This window comes from Ochotona princeps, chromosome 20 (genome assembly GCF_030435755.1).
Source record: "Ochotona princeps isolate mOchPri1 chromosome 20, mOchPri1.hap1, whole genome shotgun sequence".
NCBI lineage: Eukaryota > Metazoa > Chordata > Mammalia > Lagomorpha > Ochotonidae > Ochotona > Ochotona princeps.
In genome coordinates, this window is record NC_080851.1 from 15538086 (window position 1) to 15559858 (window position 21773).

At 37.9% G+C, this 21773-nt stretch overlaps 1 protein-coding gene across 1 annotated transcript in view; it reads right to left on the bottom strand.

Annotated features, from left to right (window-relative positions):
* Positions 1-21773, bottom strand: part of THSD7A (thrombospondin type 1 domain containing 7A) — a 300382-nt gene that overhangs the window by 72700 nt on the left and 205909 nt on the right. The window contains exon 7 of the mRNA XM_004582344.2: positions 5638-5832. Within this exon, the coding sequence (XP_004582401.2) occupies positions 5638-5832 (195 nt within the window). The remainder of the gene's footprint in view (positions 1-5637; positions 5833-21773) is intronic.

Consider the following 21773-nt stretch of genomic DNA (forward strand, 5'->3'; position numbering starts at 1 on the left):
ATGGTAGAAAAATGGACAAACATGCATAACACTGAATTTATCTATTATTTATGAGAATATGTAATTCCAGACATCTGGGGATATGTCCACATTACTGGGAAAATTATAAAGTGTGACCTAACACAAAATCAGTAATAAGTGTAGTTTCAAAACTATGCCCTTCCTGGTTAGATCACTACTTAAACATTCTATGATTCTGTGAAAGAGGACTTTATATAATCTTGATGAAATTCTGCTATATAAACATTTATGCTCATATAAAAATACTAACTATAGTGTGAAAATCTTGTTCTAGACAAGAAAAAGTGACTTTCCTTCTCCACGAGTTCATGAAAGTTTGATTACAAAGTATTTGAATAGATTTTTTTGTTTCTGGGTCTAACATTGATATTGTTACAATTTAGATGATTAGGTAAACATAAAAAAGCTTGTTCCATGCAATACTTGAATACATACATACAGAGTGCTATGTGTGCTGTTGCTATGGGATGCTTCAAAAGATATCAACAGGGATTAGACACTATTCTTGTTGCTCTCAAGGTTATTATACAGAGGGAACAAGAAGGAGTGGGGGCTAAGAAACATACAGATCTGCGCATTCTGGATAGCATGCAATAATTACATTAAGAAAGGTATTTGGCTTAATTGGGATTCAAAAGATAGAATTCCATCACTGTGAGGGACATGAAAAATGCATTAGGGAGATAGCAGCCTTTAAAATTGGAATTGAAGGAGTAGGATTTTTAACTCCAAGAAAAGGGTAGATAGGAAAGGGGGATTTTTTTTTCCTAAGCAAAAAAACAAGGGCAATATGTAGACACAGTAATGACTTTGGGAATTAGTTATGTTGAGGCAGTCAGTTAGAAACAAGGCAGTGAACTGGTCTCTTCTTAGAAAGAAATGATTCCTATTCTACGAATTAGTCAGCTCTAAGGGTTTATTAAAAAAAATCTTTGTTGGCTACTGCAGCGCCCCTCTCTGACAACAGAGCACTGCTGAGAAAAAAGCACACTGGCAATGGTGTGCTTGGGGAACTGAATGGGAAGAGTGTTAGCTACAAAATAAACCAGGAAACAGGGCTGCAGCCCAGCTCCAGTCCTGGTTGTCTCCTGGCACAAAGCAGCGTTTGCACCATGGAACCTCCCAAGTCCTTTGTAGCAGTCACAGGAGGACAGGTTGAAGGGTTGAAGCAGAATCCCTTTTCAAGGTAAGTAGTGTGAAGAGGAGATTGATAATATTTCCTTAGTCCAGCAAGTGTGATACCCAGACAGGCACACATGTACATTCATAGGTACATGCACACATACACACACATACACACACAAACATACATCTAGAACACGTACATGCCTTCTGGATCTCCATATTAAAATCATTTCTCTTTAAACACTGAGCAAGCTAAAGCAGTATTCCTTGACTTCACATTTTGCACTGCAAAATGTGATTTTTGAAAGCTGCTAATTATTTGTGGAAAATGGCAACATTCTATTCCAATCTGCACACAGTAGGTGTAAAAGCACATTAATATTTGGCTGGTTCAGTTATACCAGGTCATTTTGAACCTTGTAAAACTATTCTCTAATTTTTCACTCTGTAGAAATAATTAACTATATAATGAGAATCAACAGAAGTTGTTACTATATTAAGCGGGTAACATTTTGGAAATGATTTTTTTCTTCTTTTAAGAAGATGCTTGTTAAAGATATGCCACGGGGGCTGAAAATATTGAGACCAAAAAAATACAACATCAGTTTTTAATTATTTGGTTCTACTTAAACCTACCAGCATTTATTAAAAAATTATAGAGTTTAGGATCTTTTCCTTATGTTCAACTGAAGAGAGCTTGATTGTCATGTGTCGTGATGAAGATTGCTATTGGTCAACCCTGTTGGGATTTCTGTGCCCCTCTTGGATGTTGTTTCCAAGTTCTTCCTCCAGATTAGGGAAATTTTCTTTTATTATTTCATTAAATACATTTTTAAACCCAGCTTCTCTTTTTGTGCCTTCTGGAACTCCTATAACTCTTATATTTGGCCTTTTGATAGTGTCTCTTAATTCTTGAATACTTTCTTTAGCTTGACCCAGCTCTGCTCCCAGCTTTTTGATAGCTTCCCCGACGAGACAAAAAATATCTTCCATTTCTGAGATCCTTTCTTCTGCCTCCCTCATCCTATTATTGATACTTCCCACTGAATCTTTAAATTTGCTCCATTGCGTCCTTCATTTCCAATAATTTGACTTGATTTTGTTTTAGAGTTGCTATTTCCTGTGTGATATATTGCTTAAATTCCTGCATGTGCTACTCACTGTCGATAAGAAGCTTTACAGCAAGTATTTTGAATTCTGTATCCCCTGTTTTCTCCAAGTTGTCCTAACTCTGAGGTAGGCAAAAGCTTTTGCTCCTTTGCATGGGAGTCTTCAGTAATATTCCTCGTGCCTCTGTCTCTTCTTTTGCTTTTGGTCATTGTGTTTCTGGTTAGCAGATTCCTTTTCTTAGAGCAGGTTTGTAAGTGGTGTCACCCACAGGTCTGCAATTTGAGTTTACTTATTATGGTTAGTGTCCAGTTCTTTTCTTGCAGTCACTTGTGACACTCCCTCCAGTGAGTTTCAGATCTGACTCTTATGTTAGACTTCTGCCATGGACTTTGGAGCCCCAGCTCATGGCTCACCACATTCCAACTACTGTGATCCCCTGCTGGGGCTGTCTGTGGTGCCACTGTGCTTTCACAGTAAAACATGGAGTGGGTATTTATCTTAGTGGTTAATCCCCTAACTACTGCATTGGTGTATCTTGGTTCCATTCGTAGCTCTGATTTCTAACTTTAGCTTCCCACCAGTGCAGATCCTGAGAGGTGGTGGGGGATGACAGCTTACTTAACTGGGCTCCTGCAGTCACATGCAGATCTGGTTTCCATTTCTGGCTCTCAGCTCAGGTCTTGGTGCAGGTCCTAGTGTGGGTGTGGGGGAATGAACCAGTGGATGGGTACATGTGTGCACTCCCTTCTCTGCCTTCTTTCCCTCCCCCCTCCAAAGGAGGTTAAGGTCCTTAAATGTGAAAAGTAACCCAAATCGCTTCAAAGTATCAAAATATAATTGCTGATGCTTTAATTCAATAGACAGAATCTCCAAGGTCCTTCTTCCCTTGGCAAGAAGCATATGGAAATGAGCCCGCATGTGGGTGTGCAATACAGAGACAACTCCTGGAGGACAGGACGCCCTGGAGAGGCCCAGGAGAAAGGAAAGCTGTTTCCTTTTAAGCTCCTGCACTTTGGGACCATCTGTTAGAACAGTACAACCTAGTCTATCCTTTCTAATTTCAAGAAGTTACATAATATTCAGTAGAAGGTTTATAATGGTAATATTCTGACAAATGTAAGAAAGTATAGATTGAAGCAGTTACCTTAAAATTCAGTCATACTTTGCCCATGACATGTTCTTCTAAATAACTTCACCAGGAAATCATAGAATTTCATCTTTAATCCACCTAGATATTATTTACTAAAGTGGTATTCTCCTTTAAAATATTCATGGGATTTTCTGATCCACAGGAAATTAAATATATATGAGCCAATTCTTGGGATATAACAGAAATGCCCAACTTCGTGGGAATTATAAAGCATTCCTCATATAACAAGGGGAACATTTTAACACTTTCTGAAGACAGTTTCTAAGTCACTTTTCAAAAATGCTCCACAATTATGAAAGACTTACTTTGAGTAAGAGAAATGCATTTTAATGTCCTACAAATATTGAACATTCAATGAACACATTTTGAAGGGTGAGTTCCTCATTAGATACTTCATGTAACAGTTTGCATACATTTTATGAGTTGATACAAATAGCGGCATATTCCCCAATGATAAAAGTTTTCTCTATAGTTTCCACTAAATTATATTGTGAATTTATGACTATATGATTTAGTATATAAACATCAATAATTTTCCAGTACAACTTGCTTATGCTGCAACTGCTAGACCTAATTAAGGATGATCGAAGTGCCACCTTCTCAAGCTGCTTGGATGATCCATATCAAGAAGAACAGTCATAAATTTCTTCCTCGAAAACATTTCATGACCTTTCAGTGTAAAGCATCTTGTCTACAGGAATAATGATCTGGCAAGTTCTGCAAGCATGGCAAAATCACTGCCATGTGATTCAAGGGTCAAAAAGTCACTCATTACCAGTCACACAGCAAGAGACTGCAGCGCATAATGGACTTACAGGAAGTAGGGTGACCACAGATCTAATTTTAATGAAGCCCAAGACATAATCGGAGTTGATAGAGTTTCAAATTTGAATGTAATTCCTACAAGGTTAGATGTACTACTCGACAACACAGGGAATATCATTTTCCTATTTAAAAGCTTATATTTTTTGAAAGATACACATACAACAACAGTTAAATTTCTCTTAATGGAATAGGAAAAAAGTTTTTGGGCACTATAAAGAGAATTCCCCGTTTTCTGAAAGATGGACTTGTGTTACATGCAAAATTTTTCATGGGCAAAACATTCACTTGTTAAGCCCAAGGTTCCTACATGTTTGTACAGGAATTATATACACAGATGACAACTTTCACTAAAAAAACTCTCAGTTGCTGTCACTAAAATACTTAACAGAAAAAAAAAGCTGAACGAAGACAAACTTGTTTAAAATTTATTATTTGCAGGGACATGTATAAATGCATGCTTATTCTTCAGTGCTAAATGTGAATGAAGCCAGTCATTTCGTCTGATAGTATTTAAATTGCATACATGTATATTCTTGAGAAAGAACACGCCTTAATGTGAAAAACATGATTTACTTCTTTGCTTTCCTCGGTCCTGTGTTATTTTCCAGAAGGACAAGATTAACTATGACATTATACCATCTAGTCACAGTGAGGCCTAATTACCATTTGGATATCAGCTTGAAGGACAATTACCAAGAGCCTTGTATGTCCTGACAATAAAGCTTGCAGGCGAGATATGAATATGTGACAAACATGTCTTACCCAAAAGGGTGAAGGGATTTACGAACAACATATTTTGAAATTAAACACCATCTACATAGAAGACCAGGAATCTCAGAATCTATGATCAGAGACCTGACTGGAAGAAAACTCCAGAAAGATTTTGGTTTAGCAATAACCATGATAGTGCTGATCTTAAAAAAGATTTTGTTAACTGAACATGCATGATTTATTTGTAAGAAGATAGTGTGTGATTTCCACGGAAAAACTTAAACTGAAATGGCAAAACACAAAGACAACAAAATAACTGAAAGTTTAGCAGTAATATTCAGGCCTTTTCTGAATTTTAACTCTTTGAAAAAGATTAATTCCCTTTATATAAATTAGTTAAAAATTTTTAAAAGATAGTTGACCAATAAGAAAGAACTTGTATTATTAGGAGGGGAAGAAAACAAAATGTCTTCATCTTTAGAAATATTCCATCCTTTTCAAAAGATCTATTTTCAAGATTACTACCAGAAAACAGACACAACCAGCCCCATATGCCAACAGACATTAAGTCTCCGTGGATTGTCGGATTTCTGGGAGTTGATTTTCATAGACTCTCATGTTATCCAGGCAATAGAGAGAAAAGCCACTTTGTTTTCTGAAAGGAACTCAAGTCCCTGGTGTAGCTGGGAGCTTACCTTCTTCACCCTCATAGGCCAGGATAGAACGTGCACGTATCTGTTTCCCTTCTGTGGTTTTCCCGGAACAGGTGTGTGAGCAGGAAGACCATGGAGACCAGGTGCTGAGCACACAGTCCTTTGGGCAGGGGGCATCACAGGCCACGGGGATGGGGAGGATGGCATCTCTGCACAGTTGTCTGTCCACTTCTTCTCCTAGGAAAGACAGGGGTCCCAAAAGTCAGTGTCAAGCCCATGCAGAATGAACAAGTCAAACCAGCAGACACACAGATAAACCAGTTCTTACTTAAAAAAAAAAAAGCCAAGAAAAGCAAGTCTGTTATACTCAGATGTTAAAAGAAGGAACATCTATAACACAGCGAGATGAGGCTACTTTTGTTACCATAAGCATAAATGTTATTTCTCTCTCTCTCTCTCTCTCTCTATATATATATATATACATATATATATCTATGTATATATATATACATATATCTCCCTAGCACATTCCTGCATGAATTTTTGCACTACAGACACTTGCTCTCTGAATGATTTTTATCCTTACATAATACTAAGCCTTTCCGCTTTACCCTGGCTAATGATTCTCCATCTGTTTAAATGTGTCTTTATCCTATTCTGCCATTTTGTTTCATGAGAAGGTATGATTCTGAAACTATTATTTTACTCCTCAAGTACCTGAAATGACCAGTTGGGCTGCGATCAAATGAGGAACCAGGAGCCTGATTCAGTTTTCCCATTAGGGTGTCATGAATCCAGTTACTCAAGGCCCTGCTGCTGCCTCCAGGGTCTGCATGGCTGGAGTTAGAAGTCAGAGGCAAACCCTGATATCGGATGCCAGAATCTGAGCTGCTAAACCCAATGACCCTGTGCCATTCACCAACCCAAGAGCATCACTTTTTTTTTTAAAGATTTTTTTTTTTTTTTTGGAAAGCCGGATATACAGAGAGGAGGAGAGTCAGAGAGGAAGATCTTCCATCCAATGTTTCACTCCCCAAGTGAGCCGCAACGGGCCGGTACGCGCCAATCCGATGCTGGGACCAGGAACCTCTTCCAGGTCTCCCATGCGGGTGCAGGGTCCCAAAGCTTTGGGCCGTCCTCGACTGCTTTCCCAGGCCACAAGCAGGGAGCTGGATGGGAAGTGGAGCTGTCGGGATTAGAACCGGCGGCCATATGGGATCCCGGGGCCTTCAAGGTGAGGACTTTAGCCGCTAGGCCATGCCGCCGGGCCCCCAAGAGCATCACTTTAATGGATTCTAACAGGACATAAAATTAGAAGGCAATCAGAAATGCTCTAGTATGTAATAGCTAGTGTTTAGTAGGGCTTTTGATCATTAGAGAAAATCAAAAATTAATTGGAATGCACTTACATTTTAACAACCACTAGTTTGGAAGGTTCTAAATCAGACTCCTCACTAGTATGTAAAATTGAATCAACATTACATCCTTCATTTAGTTATTGACCTGTGGGCTTCCTGAAATTTTGCTTGTATTGGCCTTGAGATCTGACATATATCTTAACAGAATAGTTTGATATATAGATAGTATATACATAGGTAAGCGCAATAAAAAATAATCACAGTGTAAGGTAATGTGTTGGCAGTTGTATAATTACTCTTAGTGAACTTGTTATGTAAAGGAGAGTTTGGATATGTATTATTTATTTCATAGTTGCCTATTGAGCTCTCATTTGTCTATTTGTGAGAAATAAAGAATCTTTGGGGCTATAGCTTATGTTTAACAAGAGTTATGATTTTATATCTTCTCAAAGTTACCCAATAATTTCTATTGAGAAAAATTTAACTTATTCCATAGCAGTTAGTAATTTGCTGGAAACACAGTTTTTCCAATTAGTTTTTATGGCTTGAGATGTACTTCTATTAGTTGTAGTGTAAGCCAAAGGGATGTGTATTTTTGAACTTGTCTTTAAGTGAGCTTTGTTTCAATTTGTGTCCCACAACTGTTCTGTGCAGCCAGGTGTATTTTCCACTTGGCATGTGTGAATCCTCCGCATGCCAAGAACAACTCAGACTCAACTTCCACAATTTTGTTGATAACTGAGTGATTTCTGTACCCTATGCACTTATTGCAGATGTGATCCTATCTCTGATTACTTGATAACCACTGTCTCAAATTACCCTAAACCACTGTGTTCTAGCCACAGGCTTTTTCCCTTTAAGCTCCTGTTGCCTTGAGGCTTCTACTTTTACCATGTATGAAAATCTGAGGTCTTGACCCAGAACACTATTTCTCGGTGTTAAGGTGTCTGTTCACTTCGTTCCTCTTAGAGGGGCTTCCATTGGCTATATATACTTTCACACAATTTAGAATTTGCCTTATGCTGATGTTTATGTCATCATCACAATGTCTTGTTGGGATATATTTACCAATATAAAGTATCTAGTTCCAAACTACTTTGCAATGATAAAGCTTATGTTTGTTCACACATGAAACTCTAGGCATTTCAACTAAGCTGATAAAAATATTTTACAAGAATCATATAATGCATAAGTCAAAGTGTCTCTATAATTTGTGCTTTACTTCAAAGCCTTGGCCTAAATTTCTGATTTAAATCTATGTTTTTAAATGTTTCTAATTTGAAAGGCAGAGCTGAGAGAAAGAGCACAAGAGAGTGAGAAGGGGGGTGAGCAAGAGGAATGAAAGAAGGATATGGACAGGGAGAGGGAGGAGAGACCCACTATCCTCTGGTTCACTCCCCACATGGCCAGGAAACCCCAAGGTGGGCTGGTATGAAACTTCTGCATCTCCTCTGAGTGCAGGGCCCAAGCACTCAGGTCGGCTTCTGCTTCTTTTCCTAGGTATGTCAGCAGGGCATTGGAGTGGAAGTGGATTAACCAGGACTTGAATTGGCACATATATGTGGGATGGCAGCATTACAGGCACTGGCTTTACCTGCTACAATGCTAGCCCCTAAAATTATTTGTTACACCCTGTGCTAGAATTTGACAAAAGACAAAAATTCTTGGGTTCATTTTTATGAATTCAAAGTGAGAATCAGTTTGCTAAATTCTCCCATAAAATTACTCCTTAAAAATTGTAACTTGAACCATATGCTCTTACAATCAATCATTTTAATAAATTTTGCTATGTACTTTGACATCTTCTAAAGTACTACCTCATATCTGATACCTCATGAACACCAAACTATTTCATGAACTTTTCCAAGCTATCCCTTTTAATTCTATTATAAGAATAAGAGAACTGAACATCTGCTTGCAGTAATTAGACTAAAAATTCATGACTATTCCCACAGAAGTGAAAGAATATGAAAACTGAGATCAGAGTATAGCTTTTATATTGGTAGGCAAACCATACCTAGAAAGTACATTGGATTCATTGCCTGAAAGCTTTAATGAAGTAGAAAAAGAAAAAAAAGACAAACCATGGTTCATCATGGATTTTTTTTAATAGCTTCAAAGTGTTTTGATGTTAGTAGCTGGGTCAAGAATATTGAAGTTAATAACTAATGATATAATTTTTTATATTTCAATGCAAAGCATAAACATGCTGTTAAGCAACAGTCCCTCAATATTGCTTGAATTATTCTGATTTGAGTGATAGAAAAGTGAGATTTTTTACAACTTAGAACTTCCAGAAAATTGAAATAGTAACTTTAACATCATCAAAGACAGAATGAAGTTCTTTGCATTTTCATTCCATTTCAGTTTTTAAATTAAATTTAAATTCCTTCTTAATATTTCATTTCTCTTAATTGTTTTTGAGCTTCAAACTACCTGCATGTTCAATTTTCATATAGTTTAAATTGACTTTAATAACTTGAAGTTAAATGATCCTAGTCTAATTTTGGCTCTTCAATTTACTAAGTATATGGCCCTGAGGAGATGACTTAAGTGTGCTCATGTATGATTTCCTGATCCTTAAATGGAGATTTGTAGCATTATTTATGAAATTATTTTCGCTGTTAAACAAGAACTTTTTACACAAGTTACCTAGTACAGCATCTGGCAAATAGTTGATGCATTCTGTCCACTGTGATGGTATCACAGCTACTTTCATCATCCTTTGTCAGTGGAGTTGGCTATGCCACCCTCTTGGGCTTCACTTTTGAGTTCCACTGTGTTCCATTAACCCACAGTATGGGCTCACTCACCTTAGGAGTGTCATACTGATCATTTGGTGACTTTGCTACTTTCTAGTCCAAGTGCAAAAATTTGTGAACAATGACAGAAATCTGGAAAAGCGAATTCACGTGATAACTATTCAGTGATATGGTCCATGATTTTTAGAAATATTTAGAGTTTTGTCAATAGATATCGTTGGCCCTCAATAAAAGTGTGGTCTGAACATTATGCTATGGAACATTTGGGTCTCAGGGATCAGCAGAAGTACCAAGACATTTGACTTGATATAATGTTCTGTTAGCCCCATTCCTTTCCATGGCTGGAGTTAGTTGCATGGACTTTGAAAACCCTTAAGCTCAACAGCTACACACAAGTGTAATTCAGTCACCAACACCTTATAGATATCCTCTAGACAAGAACAACAAAACTCCTGGAAGTCGTATGATGCTGTTACACTGATCAATATTGTACTGAAGGAGAAAAACTACATATTACATTTTGAAGAGCTAATCAATACAATTGCTAAAATGGTCACATTTATTACAATCTATGGGCTTCATTAATTTAACATTTAAAAATCATGTTAATAGATGTTTCCATGTCAGCACAGCTCTTCTCTTCATTTCTCCCCTTCTACTTTCCATCACCCTAAGGCATCTTGCAGATTCTATTCCGTGCCTCAGGGGATTCTGTAGCGTCCTTTGTGAGTAAAGATACTTAGAATGACTTTTCAACTTTCTTCTCTGAAAGATTTTTCACAGTATGTCCTGACAATTACCAACCAAATATTGTGTCAGGCACACTGCTGGCATGGCAGCACGCCCTCTAATGACTCCCTGTAGTTCCGATCAAGCTTACGTGTGTTATTTGCTGTGTTTTAAGGCACTTCACCATCTGCCCTTTCTGACATACCTTGTCTAGGAAGTCAATTTCCCATACTTATCTGCTGCAACAAGACAAGGCTCCGTGGAGTTACGGCCTAGAAAAAGCTGACTGCGTGTATTCATCAATCTCACAGGCCAGGTTAAAAACCAATTTAAATTTAATAGTTCTCTTGCTTAAAACAATTATTTGAAAAACCAATAGCCAGTATTATATTAAATGGGGAGAAGTTGGAAGCAATCCCAGTAAGATTTGGAAACAAAGATGCCCATTCTTATTGCTAAGCAATATAGTCCTGGAAATTTTACCAGGGCCATTGGTCAAAAGAAAACAAAAAGAAAAAATCCAAAGGCATACAAATTGTAAAGGACAAGATCAAGCTGTCCCTGTTTGCAGATGGCATGGTTATATAGGAGAACCAAAAATTCCACCAAGAGACCATTAGGACTGGAACTCATGAGAGTTGGTAAAGTTACAGGATATAAAATCAACACACAAAAACCAGTGGTCTTTGAATACACAAACAATTCAATGGCTGAGAAAGAATGCCTAATATCAGTTTCATTCAGAGTAACTGCAGAAGTTTAAATGTTGTCGAATACATTTAATCAAGTATGTGTAACAGATTTCTACAACAAAAATTTACAAACATTAATGAAATAAAAGATGAGAAGTATGCCATGTTTGTGTTTGAATAGCAACAAAATACCCAATGCAATTTATAAATTCAATGTGATCCTAACCAACATACCAAAAGCGTTCTCAGATTTAGCAAAAAAGAGAAAAACCTGGGATATTCATATTTCAACACAAGAGATGCTGAATAACTATAGCAACTTCACAAAACAAAAGCAAAGGCGCAAGGCATCACAATATCAGATTTCAGGGCAATGATGATCCAAACAGTATGACACTTTGCACAAATAGGCATGTAGAACAGTACAGCAGGACAGAAGCCCCAGAAATCATTCCATGCATCTACAGTTGCTCTCTGACAAATGAGCTGAAATCAGCCCCTGAAAAGAGGACAGTCTATTTAACAAATTGTGGCGGGGAAACTGGATCTCCATGTGCAGAAGTATGTGACAAGATCCTCACATTACACTATACACAAGTATAAACTCCAAATGGATCAATGATCTAATTTCTTAGACCTGTTACCACTGAGTTACCAGAGAAAAATATCAGGGAAACCTTAAAAAGACACTGGCATAGGCAGAGACTTCTTGGAAAAGACACCAGAAACACAGACAATTCAAGCAAAATTAGACAAACGGGGTTGTATCATGCTAAGAAGCTTCTGCAATGTAAAGAAAACTCTTAGCAAAATAAAGAAGCAACCAGCAGAAAGGGAGAAAATATTAGCAACTGTGCAGCTTATAAAGGATTCATATTCAGGATCTATACAGAGTTTCAGAAACTCAACAAAACAAACAACTCAGTTAAGAATTAGGCAAAGGACATGCGTAGGCATTTTCAAAGGATGAGATGAAAACAGGTAACACACAGGAAAAATTGCTCAGGATCATCAGCCATCAGGGAAAAGCAAACTAAGACCAAAATGAGGTTTCACTTTGCTCCAGTCAGAAAGGTGATCGCACAGAAATCAGAAAGTAACAAATGTTGGCAAGAATGTGGGAGAAAAGGGACTGCAAGCTATTGTTGGTAGGAATATAAGATCGTACAACCATTATGGAAGACTAACTGAAGAGTCCTTCAATATCTTAAAAACAGATCTATCATATGACACAGCCATTCACTCCTGGGAATTTATCGGATGGAAATAAAATCATAGGAGAGAGTTACATGTACACCCTCATTTATAGCATTTATAGCATCTCAATGTACACTAGCTAAGATAAGGAATAAACCCAGATGTCCACAAACCGATGACCAGAAAAAGAAAAATGTGACATTTTTATTTAGACTGAGGAATATGACAACCATACAAATGAATGAAACACTACCCTATGTAAAATGGCAGCAAGTGGAAACAAAGTTAGTGAAACAAACCAATTCGCAAAAAGACAAATACAAGCTTTCCTTTGCCTGTAGCAATTAATACACAGAGTACAAAAAGTGAGCTTTTAAAGAAAGGTTATTTATTTTTATTGGAAAGGCAGATCAGAATTACGGAGAAAAGGAAAGACAAAGAGAAAGATCTTCCATCCACCAGTTCACTCCCCAAATGACTGCAATGACTGGAGCTGAGTCAATCCAAAGCCAGGAGCTTCTTCCAGGTCTCTCAAGCAGATGCAGGGTCCCCAGACTCTGGGCCACCATCTAGTGTTTTCCCAGGCCATAAGCAGAGAGTTGGATGGGAAGTGTAGCAGCTGGAAAATGAACTGGTACCCATTGGGATCCTGGCACTTGCAAGATGTGGATTTAGGCTTTGAGCATTGCGCCAGAGTCCCAAAATATAAAATAAAAATTTGTAAAATATATAAATATAAATTTATAAAACACATACATATAATACTTATAAATGTAAATATAATAAGATTTACATTTTGAAGTTTGATTTTTGCTCACAGCCTTTGTCTATACTCTTGAGGAATATATATTTTTTTAACTTTCTCTTTGTCAAATTCTTTAGCAAATGGAATGTTACCCATGGGTTGTGAACTAGAAGTGTGCCACTGTAAAACAAAACAAACAAACCAAAAAACCCAGAAATGAGGCGGGGCGTGGGTGGAGAGTATCATTATCTCCAGAAGCTGTAAAATCCGTGGCACTGGGCCAGCATGGCGGCCTAGTGGCTGAAAGCTCACCTTGCATACACTGGGATTTCATGTGGGTGCCAGTTTGTGTACCAGCTGTTCCACTTTCCACCCAGCTCCCTGCTGTGGCCTAGGAAAGCAGCAGAGGATGGCCCAAGCCTTGGGATCCTTCACTTGTGTGGGGACCCAGAGGAGGCTCCTGGCTCCAACTGTTGCGGCTGCTTGGGGAGTGAGCCAGCAGGTGGGAGTTGTTTCTCTGTCTCTCCTTCTCTCTGTAGATTCACCTTTCCAACAGAAATAAATTTTTAAAAATCCATGACATTTGTTCTCCCTGTAAAAATATTTTACAAAATGGCTCCCTGTTAGAGGCAAAAAAAACTGATGCAGAGATAAATATGGCACAATTACATGAAAAGTATTTTGAAGGCAGCAAATTTGAGCATTATTTTTGAGGAATAGAAGCTAAGTGACAGAAATGAGGAAGAGAATGCAGTATGCAGCTAGGGGACTGGGAATCAATAGTTAGGTAAATAAGCCAGACATGGAAGCACAAATGCTAAATGTTCTGTCTCAAAAGGGGAATTTAAAAATAAGTCAAAAGCATTTTAGAATAGGGTAGATACATTAGGGAAGGAAGAGGGGCAGGAGATATGGGGTATCTGGATAGAGAGAACCAAAATGCAGTCAGACAAAAATAATGGTCTTTGATGATTCACAACATGGCAAGACAGCCCCAGTCCACAACATAAATCGGAGCAAACAGACGCAGAGTTGGTGAGCTTCAAATATATAAAAAAGTAACAAAATAGAAACGCTAGTTATATGATCAGTTTTCACTGTACACATATTTGAGATATTGTATGGTATCCCATAACATACTGTACAACAAACTTTGTCAAAATGATAAAACCTAATGAAGAAGACCAGCATATTGGTGTATTTGGGAAGGGCCTGACCACTACCCTAAGCGTTATGAACTGCTTCTACCACTTTGTGTTTTGATGACCCCGCATAGAAACGCTGAAAAGTCTGAAACATAAAGACGAGGCTAACAGTGATGGTGATTTTCACAGAGATTGCAAAACGTCTGCCAGCAAATCACAAGCAAGGCGTACTAGTGGAATGGAATTTCAGGGCAAAGGAAACCATCCTATTAACTGATTTCAAAACCACACACACATTAAGAATTCTTGATCCATTTCATCACCAGTTAACATCTATACAAAGTTGCTTTGGACCATCTCAGAGTCAGCAAGAAGTTACAATAAAAATGTAAACTGACAGAGAAAGAGGACCATCAGTTCAGCCAGTGAGCAAAAGTTTCTGCTATAAGCAAACAAATCCAACAGTGCCCAGGGAGTATTTGCAGCAAGTAAGGCTGAGACTTTGGTACAGCACTCAACACTGAACTGATAGAGCTGGTTAGCCTGAGACCACCAAAATGGGATACAGAAACCCATCAATACACATTGAACTTAAAAGAGAAGGGAGATGAGGACCCTGTACTACACACACAAGTATTCTATTATTCTAGCTCAGATACATTAAACCCAAGGGCGAGTTGCCAAGAATTCCTGTTCTGTGGTCACATCAAGAACTACTCAGCTGAACGGACTGAAAATATCTTTGGGTTATTCATTAAAAAAAAAACTTTCACAGATTTTGACATATCAGTATCGGAGAACTTTTCTATCTAATGTCAAACCTAATGAAACACCAACCTGTTGGGGAGAAAGGGTTAACGATTCAACCTGAGTTCTCACGGCCGCATCTGTAACCTGAATTTCTAGAGAATCATTTAACTGACTTTAAATAAAATCTACCCACTGTATCACTTGAACTTAAATACTTGTTCATTTGTTCACCTCAGGTCTTGAGTTCAACCAATCAGTTAGCTTGCGAAACAGAAAGAAGTAAACTAGACTAGACTTTTAAAAAATGTTATTGGCCTTCAGTGAAAGAACGAAGTTATAAAATTCCACAGTAGCAGTGTCCTAATAGAGACAAATGGGGGTAGTATACTTTATAAGATGCTTTGATGAATCTTTAGGAGATCCGTTCAATCAGAAATCAATGAAGAGCAAGTGCTGCAATAAAGACGCACACGCACACACGCACACATACACAGTATAATCTGACACCAAATTAAAAAAAAAACCCAAGTATACAGATATACTTTAGTGGGAATTTCGCTCTTCTTAAGATTGCAGATATTTTCTAAAATTAAAAATAGTTGCTTTAGACTAAAGATGTACAATGTCCTGTTATAAATATTACATGGCTAACATTCAGTTGGTATACACTACAGATAAAGACCTACTGGTTTTTAAAGATAAAAATCAATGGATCAAGGCATCTGCTCTGATTGATCAGTAAATACTTGATTAAAATCTATGAATAATATTTCTGGGGATGATAAATCATTTCCTTGTAAGTCTTATCCGCCTAATTCACACTTCTTCCATAATAATTTCAAAAGGAAACAACAGCAAGAAAATCATGCAATTAAACCACACAGGCAAACAAACAAACAAAACAACAACAAAAAAACCCACACAGGCTCGGGCCTGGTGTGGTAGCCTAGTGGCTAAAGTTCTCACATTGCATGTGCTGGGATCCCATGTGGACGGCGGTTCTAATCCCAGTGGCCCCGCTTCCCATCCAGCTCCCTGTTTGTGGTCTGGGAAAGCAGTCAGGGACGGCCCAAAGCCTTGGTACCCTGTGCCCTCCTGGGAGACCCAGAAGAGACTCTGGGCTCCTGGCTTCAGATCATTGCAGCTCCAGCCGTTGCAGCCGCTTGGGGAGTGAATTGATGGATGGAAGATCTTCCTCTCTGTCTCTCCTACTCTCTATATATATCACTTTACAATAAAATTGAATCAATTTTAAAGCACACATAAACACATAAACACACGTACACACACACACATAGAAGCTCAAATTTTTCTTCAGTCAAACCTGCTTATGACCGATATTCCTGTGAACATGGCCTAACACAAACCTTGTGCCATGCTGGGTTTTTTATTTTGGTTATACATCTGTTATATTAATGATCGTCGTTTCCAGGGATGAAGGGAAAGGCAAGAAGGATTCTGAATACCTAACCATGTCCAAGCAGATTACCACTACAGTAATTCAAAAGGATAACACGTTTCAGCTGTTTTGGAGCATTTGAAGTTGAGGACCCAGCACCTTGCCCAGTCACCAGCAATTTGGGGACAGAGGCAGGATTTCCAGCCTGTATTCTAAGACTCTAATTTCTGGTAATCTCCACCATAGCATATTTATTTGCAACACAAGCCCCTGCCAGCTCTTAAATAATGATTGGCAAAATAAATCAGCAGTGACTATACATAAATCTACATTCTAGAGCATTCTGCAAAACACACCTTAATTTTTTTTTTCAGAGCAAAATCTACCCACTGACTATCAATTCTAGGTAATATACTATAATTAGGAAATCAACAATAACAGACTTTGTGAATGAAATCACTATTCAGAGATAACTTTTCATTAATGGATATTTGAGAATTTGTTTGTCTGTGCAGTGTAACTGTTTGACATTTCACTAATGCTTTTATGAGCAACTTGACCTTTGATGTGTTTCTTTCTTCACACTTGTAGTTGATAAATTGCCTGAAACATGACACTCATGAGGAAAGTTAAAACAAAGCAAAACTGGCTTACCAAGCACTGCTTCGTCAGATGAAATTTCATGATTTACAATCTGAACTTTTATTGCAACATCCATATGCATATGCTGCTCTGTGCCACACCGTCATGATCTGTGGCCCTGGACAGATGTAATGATTGGGGGAATGAGCTTTAGGATGACCGCTGGTCGTTGTGCTTTGAGGATATATATATTGAAAAATGCTAACAGATAAGCAAATGGAGACATAAACAGCATTCATGTATGAATGTTCCTTAAGCTCAGTTGGGATAGGAAGGAATTCATTTTCACATCCAATGTACAAATTGATAGCACTCTGAATCCACAATTCTGCGGTAATTGACACAGCGATAACATAAAATCAGTTTGATGCTGTGCATCATAAACTCTCTCTGCACTGTGTCAAGATACTGCCCTGTAGAAGCCATTAAAAATCGAAACCACCACTGACCGACAGGAATGTTAAAAGTGTTTTTTCTTAATGCGGATATGCAAAACAGGCAATGGGGACTGCTTATGGAATCAAACACTCAAGCACCCAGAGCTGACACAAGCCAACCGAACTCTATAGTGTGCTAAGACTTTTGATGTCCTTACGCTGGGGGAGCAAAAATAAGCTACTTTGCTTGGATTTGTATGGCCTTACAAACTGATTCATGATGGAGCCAGCACACTGCATTGCAAGCAGGACAAAAAAAATCACTAAGCACCAAATATCCTTAGAAAAATGTTGCAAGGGATTGTTTAGCTTTGCTGTTATTTGTTTTACAGTTAGAAAAAACTTGAGTTTCTGATAGAAGAAAGAATGCCCCATGTTTCCTACTAATGATCAGAACAAAGACTAAAATGAATGTCTCTGTACTTCAATATTATCTCTTCAATGTCTTGAATTCACAAATACTTGGCAATACAATACAGATATAAACTAACAAATCGCTGAGAACAAGTAGCACTGCTTTGGCAGGGTAAGTTGTGACTTCATAACTGTGGCCAGCCAAATCCCTTCAAGCCTGTCAAAAATATTTCAAGTAACAGGATCAATTGTGACTCAGGAAATATTATGAATGAGTAAGTTGTAGATGGAACATTTCTGAATGACACATGCAAGAAAACTTTAGTTTGTGATCATTTTTAAAAAGTTATTGGCCAAACCCCTTCCCAAAATTTGAGATTGCTAAGAGCTACCATTTGTATATAGCTTTAAGATGTAATCTAGCTTTAATGAAGTAAAAGCCCTTAGCATCTAATTTACAGAACTTATTAAATTCAAGCCCTGAAAAAGAGGGAAAACAGGGAAGGAAAAACAGGAGGGGGAAATTGTTCACTGGTTTATTTTCCACAGTTAGGCCTGGAAAGAAACAGCATCAGGGATCTGAAACTCCTTTTGTGTGGAAGATACTGAACTGTTCGAGCTATTACCTGCTGTCTCCCAGGTTGTGCGTTAGCAAGACACTGCAGTGGAGAATTAAACTGGGACTGAAACCCAGACACTGTAATGTGGGATATGGCCAGCCCAAGTGGCAACATTCAGCTGTGCCGAAACACCCATCCTAGCGTCTGATTGTGACTGCCATCTTCCTTAGGTTTTCTATAGGTCCTTCCATTGATCTTGGATATCATCAGAACCACACTACCTTAAACATACATTCATCAATGCCATTTATAGTAAGAGTAGTTAAAAGACTTATACAATGAGATACATAGGAGGGGGCCATGTTCAAAATGGACCTTGGAGAATGAGCAGAATTTCAACAGAGACATAGGTCTATGTCATGTTGACAGAGAAGCAGAAGCGAGGTGCATATAATTGAATCATGCATATGATGGCTAAGTACCAATGTCTATTCAAGTATGTGCTGGTGCTCTCCTCCCAAGTACATATGGAACAAGATATGCAAGCATCGTTTTTCTGACTATATGCATCAATTGCGATAGGCACTGAATTTCATGTTAGAGTTCCTGGCAACTTTGACTACTCCATATTTCCAATCTAGCTACCTGTCGGTGAGCCTCAGAGGCAGAGGACGATGGATTAAGTACTTGGGATCCTACAACACATATGTGACATCCAGATGGTGCTCTTGGCATCTGGATTCCTCTTTCCTTCTTTGCCCTAGCTATTTTGGGCATTTGGTGAGTGAACTAGTAGATGGAAGATATATTTTATTCTCTATCACTCTTTTTTTAATCTTTTCTAACATTATCTACCAATTATCCCCATAGTTGCAAGGATGAAAATGCAGACACACACACACACACAAGCTTGTAGGAGGAATCTTCAAAATTATTGTGGAAAATGTGCATTTTCAGGGCGAGCATGTGACCTATCAGACTTAGCCCTTGCTTGGGACAGCTATGACCCATATTGGAGTGTCTGCTTGAGTTTTATTTACTGTGCTTCCCATCCAGCTTCTTGCTAATACACACACTGGGAGTCATTAAATGAAGCCAAGTATTTGGTCCTCTGTTGCCCCTCTGGGAGACTGGATTCAGCTCTGTGCTCCTGATGTGGCCTGAAACAATTGCTTAGTTCTGCCATTCAGGGTATGAACCAGCAGATTAAAGATCTCATCTCTCTACAACTGCCTTTCAAATAGAAAAATGAATAAACTTTAAATTAGATGAGGACATTAGTGGAAGAATCTTTTCCATCCATTGACATTTTTGACTCTCCCATTTCCACTATTCACTATTAAGCTTCCCGATTCTTTTAATCAAATTGGAATACAAACTCAGATTTTATAGCTTCTATCTGTTATACTGAGATAAATCGTTCATGGCCTCTCAAGTTAGACAGAACTGAATTTGAACCCCTGACATTAATTCCCAATACATAACCTTTGTCTCATGTTTAATATTTTAGTCCCATACATTTATTGGAATATAACAGAGCGTACTTATTAGGTCTGTGCATACACTGCTCATCAGACATCACAAAGTGAATACATGAGGAACGGTCACTAGATGACAAGATTCAACATCGCCAGGAACTAATTCCCTGCGTCACCTTTCCAGTTATTTCCCTTCTCCTGTCCAGAAAAGAAGCCATCATTCAGATGCCTTCCGCACTCCGATTTGTCTGGCTCTCCAATTCGTAAGTTGCAAAACCTTTCGACGAAGATTTTTGTGTGCTTACACACACATTTCTTGGTGATGTACACTTGGCAGTGGGACTATGTCCTGGGTCCTGGGGATGTGTGGTTCAGCTTGGGAATGGGACACTGCCTTTTGGGCAGCAAAGGGGAACTCCCCTGCTCCTCATCGCTATCAGCTCTTAGAACTGTCCAGTGCTTTAGACAGTCTGACGAGTGTCCTATCATTTTGGTTTAACTAGCACCTCCCAGATATTAATAAGAACATGTTTCAACAGGATTTTTGTCTTAGAAGGTATCCCTTTGAAATATGTTTCAAGTTTCCTTTTTTCCTTCTACTGAAATCACTATTGCTTTAATGCCTTTGCAGCAGTTGCTTCATATTCTGGATGTGAAAAGCATGTCAGCGAATTTCTTCTCTTATTATTTCCCTCAACTTTCTGTAATCTTAATGGGCTTTTGATCAACAGAGGTTACAAATACAAAGTTCCAACCATTTTCCTTTATATTCTGCTCAAACTATCTCTGCCAGAACATGAAGTTAAGTCCCCTGCATTATATTCTACATTAGAAAGTTTTACTTTTTGCATTTTGATTTACAGTCTAGTTGGAATTTGGTTCTGTGTAGTATCTGAAAGATGTTTCTTCTTTTTCATTACTTTTACCCTACTGACTTATCATTTTTAACCATTTTTCCTCTCTGGGCTTTTCACTGCTAATTTTATCACACTGTACGTTTATTAACGTGTGGCTCTATTCCTAGACCAAGTGGTCTATTCCACTGGTCCTTTAGCTTACTACTACACCTTGTTTACTTCAACAAAACATCTCTACCAGAGAGCATGCTATCCCATCTTTTTGTCTCCAGAATGTATCGCTTATTTATTGGTCCTCTGATTTCCCTATAAATTTCAAACTTAAATCTAAGTTTTCTCTTAAAAAGTGAATGAATAAGAGAACTAATTATAATTATAGCAGTTCCAAATCAAAGGTTAGTATACAAAAATTAACTGTCAGATTAATTAGTTGGCGGTGGTGATGTTCATCCTTTTCCACTGCTTGTAACAGATGGAAGCCTTCAATTAGTTTTTACCACTAAACATGATGTATGTTTTAGTAATTTTACTGCTTTCCTACAAAGTTAAAGAGATCTGATTTTGTTCTGAGTTATTATGATAAAGAAAGCATAAATTTTACCAACTATCTTTTCTCATTAACAGTTTTTTTTTATTCTTTCATTAGCTGAATCCATTACTGGATGTTTTGATGTGAGAAGTTGTGCTCACAGCCCTAAAATAAGCATAACTACTTATTTTTGCTTCTGATATGTAACTGATTATGATTTGCTAACATTGTTAGAGTTTGATTTTGTTATTTAAAATTGAATTAAAATTTGATATTAACATTATGTTTTGGGCTTAGTGAACAAACTGGGAAATCTGCCTTGCCTTGTTTGTATTATTACAATTTGGTTAAGATTGGCATTATTTCTCCCTTAATATTTTGGCAGTACTCACAGGTGCTGATGAAGCCATCTGGGCCTCAACTTTTCTTTGTGGTAGGATATTTATGATGGATCCAGAGTATTGTATTTTTCTGGAAATCTATTCATCTAAATTTTAAATGGACTGGCACAAAGTCATAAAATAATATCCTTTTACTATTTTTG